Below are 11,710 nucleotides of genomic sequence, written 5' to 3'. Positions count from 1 at the left end.
ACTGATGATTTCAAACGTAACATTCTCACATCACCACTGATGATTTCAAATGTAACATTCTCACATCACCACTGATGATTTTCAAACGTAACATTCTCACATCACCACTGATGATTTCAAACGTAACATTCTCCCATCACCACTGATGATTTCAAATGTAACATTCTCACATCACTGATCATTTCAAATGTAACATTCTCACATCACTGATCATTTCAAATGTAACATTCTCACATCACCACTAATCATTTCAAATGTAACATTCTCTGACTGTGATCTGATATATCTGTTAGTGTTACAACAGTGGTTTAAGTACTTAAGGAGCAAAGTAAGGATACTGAAGTTAACATACGGGATCCACTTTGGATAATTTTGTGGATATTTTACTAAAACACTTGCCTTTATTTGAATTCAAACATTGAGTTGTTCAGAGAAAATAACCCTGGAGGATAGTACACAAATAAAACGTTCAAGAACATACAGCATCATCCACATATTTTAATTAGCAAAACAAAACACCATGCTTGTCATTTCAACATTAAGTTAGAATCCAATCTTTCATAAACCTCTCCGACTGAGTAAAAAAAAGTGCAAATATATACAAAACACTTCATTGCAGCCAGCGTTTTAAAGGACTCATTCCTACAACTCCTTCAAAGTAACAAAATAAAATATAAAACCAAAAACAATAATTTAAAAAGAAACATTTTAAACAAATAATTATACAAAATATATTTATATATTTATATAGAATTAAGGACTAGGCAGAGCAATCATCCGTCAGTCAATCAGCCAGTCAGTCACAAAGCTACTTCCTCTTCAGACTAAGTTAATAAATTCCATATATCTTTGAAGCTGTAAACAAGTTTGTTACGTTAAATCGATTAAAACATTTGGGATAAACAGACAAAACCAACAAATAAATTAGAATCAATTTATCTGAGACAAATGTTTTTGTTTTTTTACTAGAACACCGACTATAATGTAATAGTTCTACAGTATCTACTTAGAAACATCACAGGTTTGCACTCACTCTTTTCTTCCTTACATGTTACAGGTGCTTTTTTATCTTCCTGTTTATACAACATTACAAAAGCAGACGTACCGACGTGTCTGCAGTGGCTCTGAGTTCTACAGCCCAATCACTTGGCCTTCACTAGTTTACAAGTGATGTATGGCAGGCAGCCAAACTGTAGGCCTACTTTGGATATGATTACAGATTTCACCCAAGAAACCTGATACCGTGTTGCACTTACTATTTTAACCAGTTTCAAACCCTATGAGATGGCGTTAACCAAGAGGTACTAAGTCAAAATTCAAGATGTTCTCTTTCAGATTTATGATAAGCTATAATTTTAGAGGCTCAAACAGAGCGTTGATACCTGTAATACACCTGCAATGCTGACAGGGCAGCTCTGGCAAGCTGGCAGTCATTTGTGACTGAGTCCTTTTCACACACAGTGGACGGTGAGATCCGCACCAGACCTAGATCCAGATACACTGACCCCATTTCTCTGCCCCAAAATAACACCAGGATGTTGAAACCCATTCTCCTTAATTATCCTCCTGCAGCTCTTAACATGCTAATGAGCTCCAGTTTTATTTGAGAATGTATTTCGCTCAGAGTTCCAAGGCCAAATTCTAAATTGATTTGGTGCTTATCTACAACATGTATCTTCCATGTAGAAAAATAAGGATTTCTTCTGGTGTGGATTTAATGGGTTTCGAAAAGGTATATTAATGGCTCTTTCGCTCCTGGACTGATAAGCAAGCCTAATTATTCTACAGTAATTAGTTTGTTTCAGAGCCATTTAATCTACATAGAAAACAGAGCGTCACTGTGTTTAAGGTCCCAACGCAAAACAACACCCAGCATCTAGACTCTAGAGGGTTAACACCTGTACATTGATAAACCAAAATATTGGTTTCATTTTCTAAATTGTATTTAATCTTTGGGGACTTGATGGATAAAAAGAACAGTTATACTGAATTTATATTCAGGATTTGGACTACCACAAACCTCTGGGTTTAGTAGTAGAAATACATATTTGTCTTACCATTAGTTATGGGAGAACATTGTAATTTGAGGCTTTATCCTACTCAATGAACAATCTTTTAAAGATATGTTTGTACCTGAAATTGAAAACATGATATAATCTATGGTTAACAATGTATTGTAATGTGTGGGTCAAGCCGTATGGCATTATTCAACCCAAAGACAAGAGAGTGATCATTTGATTCTTCTCTGTGCCTCCTTTGGTCAGTCTGCATTCCTCACGGTTGTCACTGAACACGTGATGTAGCGATCACAGTCTTATTTTTCAGTTATGGATGTGAAGGGATTCTGTTATTCACTGAACGTACGAATGTATCCTAAATTAACCTGGTCCTGTGTGTGAATTGGCATTGAAAAGACTCTTGCAACTGTGTTAGAGACTTGACATATACAGTATACCTGTAGTACAGAGGACATCAACTGTGTTCAGGTATGTTCAGTCAAACACTGTACAAAACAAGAGTTTACATTCTTGTGTAAAATGAAAATAAATATGAAATAAATAAAGGCAAAACAATAAATACGTTGGAGAGGACTGAACTCAGAACCACCATGTAAATGTACTCAAATAATATTCAGGTATAAGCCTACCAGACTGTATTTCCTCCCAGCAGAGAGAGGAGTATGGAGAGGGGACATGGAAGTGTGTACAGTAAGCTGCTGTACCACAACTGAAAAATACAGAGCTTCTACTGTCTGTCGTGGAAGGAGTCAACAGAGAAAATGGGCATTTACCATCTGATCAGAACGTACAGGTCGGCCTACTGCTACTGGCTCTATGGGACCGTAGGGTAAACAGAATGAAGGATGAAGGTCTCCTGGGTTGGAAATCAGTATTCAACACAGTAACCTCTCTCTTCTTGTGAACAGTGCTTAGTATGGTAATGGTAACATAGGCAGCAAATAGAGGCTTTCCCCCCCCCCCCATAAACTACCATGGATGACCTACCAGAAGTGAACTCACATACACATAAGCAAGTATTTTATTTAGACAGCATTTAAAACATAAAAATCTATACTGTTATCCCGTCTGTTGTGTTTGGTGTTGCGTTACACATTATGTTCAAGCTGTCATTTGTAATAATGGCAAACATCGGGACGAGAAAGACGATTTTCACAGAATGATTATCACAAGATAGAGAGTCTAACGGAACTGTGTTTTTTTGGTGTGTAATCTAATGAAACATGGCTTGCTGTTTTATTACTAGACCTATTGCTGTTAACGGATCAACTACTTTTAGGATGTTTGATATGGGTTATAAGGGTTGTTTCCACGACAGCAGTAGCCCTGAGTTCTGGACGGGAACCCCTGGGACCCTGACAGATCAGATTCACAGTGGAGCAGACTAAAACAATGATCTGAGTACAATTAGCTGGACAGTTACTAGGGTGGAACGTCCACGAGGAAAGGGTTTCACTTCCTGCTTGACTGCAACACAAAAGGCAAGCTTTAAAACTCTGGACTCTGAGCCATCAGCAAACGTCCATTTGGCCCGAATAAAAAATAAAAAGATAAAGGCGCTTTGTAACTATGGCATTTGAGAGACGAGGGGGATGGTCACCCCTCAGCCCCAACACGCCCCTCAATTTATGTCACTTAATCAGGCCTCTGATGCTTCTAGAATTTGGTGTCTTTTGGCCATACACTGCCTCCTTCATCACGTACTGGCATTGAACCTCCAACCCTAACACAACAAAACAGAGCCTCAAGGCTTTCCTTTGGTGCCAAGAGGTTATAGTCTACTACTTGTACCTTACCATACTTGTGGTAAGACCCATACATTTCAAGATCAAATCTACAGTCCACACCTAAATGTTACTTTTCAGCATTTTGTACAATTATTATCGCAGACCAAAAGCTACTCTTCCCATGGCACTAGCTTGGCAGTTCAGCACAGTTTCCAAGGCAACTTACTGTATGCCTCTATTGGAATGTATCTGGTAGTTATCCACAGCAGTCCTCTTCCATTAGATTAGGCAGTTACTAGAGTCTGCCATTGAAAAGGCCAGTGTGGAGAAAAAAACAACTCAGAATGTCTCACTGGCAATGGCAGGTAGAGGTGTGAGGGAGTGAGGATATTGGGCACAGAATCTGGTCTGTAGACATTGGGCTCAATGTGCTGTGGTTCTTTGTGTTGATTGTCCAGTGTCTTATGTCCTCCTTTTTAATTGCAAAAGCTGTGGATGATCCAACACAGGTCCGTTCACCAGTTCTACCAAACACCCATTTCCCCTTTCTCTCCCAGACCCCTGCCCCCCTGTTCCATCCTCTGTCCTCAGCTGCTGCCCGACATCAGGTTAATGGCTTGTTCCAGTTTGTGTCGCAGCTTGTGTTTGCGGCAGTACCCATCCCTGTCTAGTGCGGTCAAAATCTGAACAGAAAAGTGAGATAATTTTTTTCTCTCAACATTAACAAGACTGTTTATTGCATTACATTTAGGTATCACAGTGTAAAAAAAATCATGTTGATTTTACGGTAACTTAAAGGTAACATACTGCATTATATAAAAAATGTAACTTACAGGTAACTGACTACCAGTAAGTTACTGTAAAATACAACAAGATTTTATTTCAGTGTACATTATGTACACTTTCACAATATGAGGTCAAATAAAGCACAGAGTTGGTCCGTGTTTCCTACCTCCTCTTTGTACTTGTTGATGTAGAAGTAGAGCTCACTCAGAGCACTGAGAGTGTTGAACTCGGTGCCATGGAGACGAGACTGCTCCACCAGATAGGCATCCATGTCCTGGTCACTGATGGTAGGCATCTTACTGATATCTCTGTAGTACCTGACACAAGCAAAGAGACACAAGAGCGCTCAGTGTTAGACTCTTTGAGAGAAAATTAAATGATTACAGCAAATAAGGTAACTGAAAGTGTACCTCTCCACCCAGCTCTTGTAGTTGGGGATGTCTTTAGCGTACAGCAGCTTGTTGGAGGGCGAGTCCTTGCCCAGGCGGTGCTCTGAGGTGGAGCAGGAGTCCATGAAGGTCTGGGCCACCACAGACAGACAGGCGTCCGTGATGCTGCTCTTGTGGATGTCAAACACAAACTGGGGGTTCTTGATCACGTTCACCCAGAACCGCAGAGGCAGACTGTCAGACAGAGAGAAAGGAGAGAACGAGAGAGAGGAAGAAAAAGATTGGGACCATTATAGGTGAATCTTAGAGTTACAGTTGGTATTGAAGTGTCACTTCACAATGATACAATAGTTGACAATTCAAAACACAGATTTGAAAAACTACTCAAATAGAATTTTGAGGCACTAAAAGCAGTCATAGTCACACATGGCACAGTATGGTAAAATCTTATGAATTTCCATGTGTTACGTTTTAGTCACTTGTCATAGATCAGATGTCCAAAAGGTTTTTTACCAAGCGCACAGTTACAGCTTGGGCTCCATTGACCTATTAATCTTTTCAATGCAGGGTCTTGGTAGTCTTAAACAAATCTACTTTGAAACAAAAGTACACCTCACAGACATGGTTATGGGCTTAACAAAAGAAGACACCTGTACCATGTCAGACACAGAGTTGAAATGTATTACATTCTGAGTTTGCGTCCCGATATTACACTTTATATACACCACAGAAGACTGAAATATAACAAAAACCGTTTGACATAGAAACACCAGATGTTCTGCATATTTTTTAATAACGTCTATTAATTATGAAATGATGAACAATATGAATAACATTCCACCCATGAGTCCATTAGAGGGCAGCTGTAAGGAACACTCTGTGCTTACCAGTTGCTCTTCCAGGTGTGGCGGACATCAGGGTCAGTGATCTGCCTCTTGTCGGCCTGCTCATCCAGGAAGTCAAACATGTACTTGATGGCCAGAGGGAGGGCACTGCCGCGATGGGCCGTGCTGAACACTGTCTCAAAAAGGTCATCCACAAACTTCTGCAGAGTTCCCTGTATGGTGATCAGACAAGCGGTGTTAACACAGAGTCCAAGATAGGAATGTGTGCCTGGCAACAATACATTATCATGACACATTATGAGACAATCCACTAAAATACAGAGTTCAATCAACAGACTACAACGAGAAGAGACCTTGGTGGCCAGTAGGCGGGTGAGATAGATCTCAGACACCATCTTGCTGCCGCGGTCGCCCTCCCGTTGGTCAGCGTGCTCGTGATTCTTGACCAGGTGCCAAAGCTTGGTGCCAGTCTCCTGGTCAGGGGTGATCATGGGGGCCCGGGAGCGCAGGCTGTCTGGGCTGCTGGACGTCCTCAGGAGGCTCTCTGGAAACACAACAACACAGATACTGTAGGAGGCTGGGCTTTCATATAGTAGGTATGGAAAAACTGAAAGGGTCATTAGGTATTACCATAACGGCTCAGAGAGGTTCATTAATACATACCATAACGGCTCAGAGAGGTTCATTAATAGGTACCATAACGGCTCAGAGAGGTTCATTAATACATACCATAACGGCTCAGAGAGGTTCATTAATAGGTACCATAACGGCTCAGAGAGGTTCATTAATACATACCATAACGGCTCAGAGAGGTTCATTAATACGTACCATAACGGCTCAGAGAGGTTCATTAATACGTACCATAACGGCTCAGAGAGGTTCATTAATACGTACCATAACGGCTCAGAGAGGTTCATTAATACGTACCATAACGGCTCAGAGAGGTTCATTAATACGTACCATAACGGCTCAGAGAGGTTCATTAATACGTACCATAACGGCTCAGAGAGGTTCATTAATACGTACCATAACGGCTCAGAGAGGTTCATTAATACGTACCATAACGGCTCAGAGAGGTTCATTAATACATACCATAACGGCTCAGAGAGGTTCATTAATACGTACCATAACGGCTCAGAGAGGTTCATTAATACGTACCATAACGGCTCAGAGAGGTTCATTAATACGTACCATAACGGCTCAGAGAGGTTCATTAATAGGTACCATAACGGCTCAGAGAGGTTCATTAATACATACCATAACGGCTCAGAGAGGTTCATTAATACATACCATAACGGCTCAGAGAGGTTCATTAATACGTACCATAACGGCTCAGAGAGATTCATTAATACGTACCATAACGGCTCAGAGAGATTCATTAATACGTACCATAACGGCTCAGAGAGGTTCATTAATACATACCATAACGGCTCAGAGAGGTTCATTAATACGTACCATAACGGCTCAGAGAGGTTCATTAATACGTACCATAACGGCTCAGAGAGGTTCATTAATACGTACCATAACGGCTCAGAGAGGTTCATTAATACATACCATAACGGCTCAGAGAGATTCATTAATACGTACCATAACGGCTCAGAGGGGTTCATTAATACGTACCATAACGGCTCAGAGAGGTTCATTAATACATACAATAACGGCTCAGAGAGGTTCATTAATACGTACCATAACGGCTCAGAGAGGTTCATTAATACGTACCATAACGGCTCAGAGAGGTTCATTAATACGTACCATAACGGCTCAGAGAGGTTCATTAATACATACCATAACGGCTCAGAGAGGTTCATTAATACATACCATAACGGCTCAGAGAGGTTCATTAATACGTACCATAGCGGCTCAGAGAGGTTCATTAATACGTACCATAACGGCTCAGAGAGGTTCATTAATACGTACCATAACGGCTCAGAGAGGTTCATTAATACGTACCATAACGGCTAAGAGAGGTTACATTAATACGTACCATAACGGCTAAGAGAAGTTACATTAATACGTACCATAACGGCTAAGAGAAGTTCATTAATACATACCATAACGGCTAAGAGAAGTTCATTAATACGTACCATAACGGCTCAGAGAGGTTCATTAATACGTACCATAACGGCTCAGAGAGGTTCATTAATACATACCATAACGGCTCAGAGAGGTTCATTAATACATACCATAACGGCTCAGAGAGGTTCATTAATACATACCATAACGGCTCAGAGAGGTTCATTAATACGTACCATAACGGCTCAGAGAGGTTCATTAATACGTACCATAACGGCTCAGAGAGGTTCATTAATACGTACCATAACGGCTCAGAGAGGTTCATTAATACGTACCATAACGGCTCAGAGAGGTTCATTAATACATACCATAACGGCTAAGAGAGGTTCATTAATACGTACCATAACGGCTCAGAGAGGTTCATTAATACGTACCATAACGGCTCAGAGAGGTTCATTAATACGTACCATAACGGCTCAGAGAGGTTCATTAATACATACCATAACGGCTCAGAGAGGTTCATTAATACATACCATAACGGCTAAGAGAGGTTCATTAATACGTACCATAACGGCTAAGAGAGGTTCATTAATACGTACCATAACGGCTCAGAGAGGTTCATTAATACGTACCATAACGGCTAAGAGAGGTTCATTAATACGTACCATAACGGCTAAGAGGGGTTCATTAATACATACCATAACGGCTCAGAGAGGTTCATTAATACGTACCATAACGGCTGAGAGGGGTTCATTAATACGTACCATAACGGCTAAGAGGGGTTCATTAATACATACCATAACGGCTAAGAGGGGTTCATTAATACATACCATAACGGCTAAGAGAAGTTCATTAATACGTACCATAACGGCTCAGAGAGGTTCATTAATACGTACCATAACGGCTAAGAGGGGTTCATTAATACGTACCATAACGGCTCAGAGGGGTTCATTAATACATACCATAACGGCTAAGAGAGGTTCATTAATACATACCATAACGGCTCAGAGAGGTTCATTAATACATACCATAACGGCTCAGAGAGTTTCATTAATACGTACCATAACGGCTCAGAGAGGTTCATTAATACGTACCATAACGGCTCAGAGAGGTTCATTAATACGTACCATAACGGCTCAGAGAGGTTCATTAATACGTACCATAACGGCTCAGAGAGGTTCATTAATACGTACCATAACGGCTCAGAGAGGTTCATTAATACGTACCATAACGGCTCAGAGAGGTTCATTAATACGTACCATAACGGCTCAGAGAGGTTCATTAATACGTACCATAACGGCTCAGAGAGGTTCATTAATACATACCATAACGGCTCAGAGAGGTTCATTAATACATACCATAACGGCTCAGAGAGGTTCATTAATACATACCATAACGGCTCAGAGAGGTTCATTAATACGTACCATAACGGCTCAGAGAGGTTCATTAATACGTACCATAACGGCTCAGAGAGTTTCATTAATACCTACCATAACGGCTCAGAGAGGTTCATTAATACGTACCATAACGGCTAAGAGAAGTTAAATTAATACGTACCATAACAGCTAAGAGAAGTTAAATTAATACGTACCATAACAGCTAAGAGAAGTTCATTAATACATACCATAAGGGCTAAGAGAAGTTCATTAATACATACCATAACGGCTCAGAGAGTTCATTAATACGTACCATAACGGCTACGAGAAGTTAAATTAATACGTACCATAACAGCTAAGAGAGGTTCATTAATACATACCATAACGGCTCAGAGAGGTTCATTAATACGTACCATAACGGCTCAGAGAGGTTCATTAATACGTACCATAACGGCTCAGAGAGGTTCATTAATACGTACCATAACGGCTAAGAGAGGTTCATTAATACGTACCATAACGGCTCAGAGAGGTTCATTAATACGTACCATAACGGCTCAGAGAGGTTCATTAATACATACCATAACGGCTCAGAGAGGTTCATTAATACGTACCATAACGGCTCAGAGAGGTTCATTAATACGTACCATAACGGCTCAGAGAGGTTCATTAATACGTACCATAACGGCTCAGAGAGGTTCATTAATACGTACCATAGCGGCTCAGAGAGGTTCATTAATACGTACCATAACGGCTCAGAGAGGTTCATTAATACGTACCATAACGGCTCAGAGAGGTTCATTAATACGTACCATAACGGCTCAGAGAGTTTCATTAATACCTACCATAACGGCTCAGAGAGGTTCATTAATACGTACCATAACAGCTAAGAGAAGTTAAATTAATACGTACCATAACAGCTAAGAGAAGTTAAATTAATACGTACCATAACAGCTAAGACAAGTTCATTAATACATACCATAAGGGCTAAGAGAAGTTCATTAATACATACCATAACGGCTCAGAGAGTTCATTAATACGTACCATAACGGCTACGAGAAGTTAAATTAATACGTACCATAACGGCTAAGAGAGGTTCATTAATACATACCATAACGGCTCAGAGAGGTTCATTAATACGTACCATAACGGCTCAGAGAGGTTCATTAATACGTACCATAACGGCTCAGAGAGGTTCATTAATACATACCATAACGGCTAAGAGAGGTTCATTAATACGTACCATAACGGCTCAGAGAGGTTCATTAATACGTACCATAACGGCTCAGAGAGGTTCATTAATACGTACCATAACGGCTCAGAGAGGTTCATTAATACGTACCATAACGGCTCAGAGAGGTTCATTAATACGTACCATAACGGCTAAGAGAGGTTCATTAATACGTACCATAACGGCTCAGAGAGGTTCATTAATACATACCATAACGGCTCAGAGAGGTTCATTAATACATACCATAACGGCTCAGAGAGGTTCATTAATACGTACCATAACGGCTCAGAGAGGTTCATTAATACGTACCATAACGGCTCAGAGAGGTTCATTAATACGTACCATAACGGCTCAGAGAGGTTCATTAATACATACCATAACGGCTCAGAGAGGTTCATTAATACATACCATAACGGCTCAGAGAGGTTCATTAATACGTACCATAACGGCTCAGAGAGGTTCATTAATACATACCATAACGGCTCAGAGAGGTTCATTAATACATACCATAACGGCTAAGAGAGGTTCATTAATACATACCATAACGGCTAAGAGAGGTTCATTAATACGTACCATAACGGCTAAGAGGGGTTCATTAATACATACCATAACGGCTCAGAGAGGTTCATTAATACGTACCATAACGGCTAAGAGGGGTTCATTAATACGTACCATAACGGCTAAGAGGGGTTCATTAATACATACCATAACGGCTAAGAGGGGTTCATTAATACATACCATAACGGCTCAGAGAGGTTCATTAATACATACCATAACGGCTAAGAGAGGTTCATTAATACGTACCATAACGGCTCAGAGAGGTTCATTAATACGTACCATAACGGCTCAGAGAGGTTCATTAATACGTACCATAACGGCTAAGAGAGGTTCATTAATACGTACCATAACGGCTCAGAGAGGTTCATTAATACATACCATAACGGCTAAGAGAAGTTAATTAATACATACCATAACGGCTCAGAGAGGTTCATTAATACGTACCATAACGGCTCAGAGAGGTTCATTAATACGTACCATAACGGCTCAGAGAGGTTCATTAATACGTACCATAACGGCTCAGAGAGGTTCATTAATACGTACCATAACGGCTCAGAGAGGTTCATTAATACATACCATAACGGCTAAGAGAGGTTCATTAATACGTACCATAACGGCTCAGAGAGGTTCATTAATACGTACCATAACGGCTCAGAGAGGTTCATTAATACATACCATAACGGCTCAGAGAGGTTCATTAATACGTACCATAACGGCTCAGAGAGGTTCATTAATACATACCATAACGGCTCAGAGAGGTTCATTAATAC

General features: G+C 40.4%; 1 protein-coding gene across 3 annotated transcripts in view; it reads right to left on the bottom strand.

The window, feature by feature from the left end:
* Positions 1-478: 478 nt before the first annotated feature.
* Positions 479-11,710, bottom strand: part of LOC106566493 (plexin A3-like) — a 161,411-nt gene continuing 150,179 nt past the window's right edge. For all 3 annotated transcript variants that reach the window (XM_014134573.3, XM_014134572.3, XM_014134574.3), the window contains exons 28-32: positions 6,119-6,309; positions 5,808-5,977; positions 4,942-5,154; positions 4,698-4,848; positions 479-4,428 (exon numbers count right to left, since the gene is read on the bottom strand). In XM_014134573.3, the coding sequence (XP_013990048.2) occupies positions 4,333-4,428; positions 4,698-4,848; positions 4,942-5,154; positions 5,808-5,977; positions 6,119-6,309 (821 nt within the window). In that variant the 3' untranslated portion in view covers positions 479-4,332. The remainder of the gene's footprint in view (positions 4,429-4,697; positions 4,849-4,941; positions 5,155-5,807; positions 5,978-6,118; positions 6,310-11,710) is intronic.

This window comes from Salmo salar, chromosome 13 (genome assembly GCF_965601325.2).
Source record: "Salmo salar chromosome 13, fSalSal1, whole genome shotgun sequence".
NCBI classification, from domain to species: domain Eukaryota; kingdom Metazoa; phylum Chordata; class Actinopteri; order Salmoniformes; family Salmonidae; genus Salmo; species Salmo salar.
Note: the sequence above shows the minus strand (reverse complement) of the source record. Positions and strands in the feature narration are given on the sequence as shown.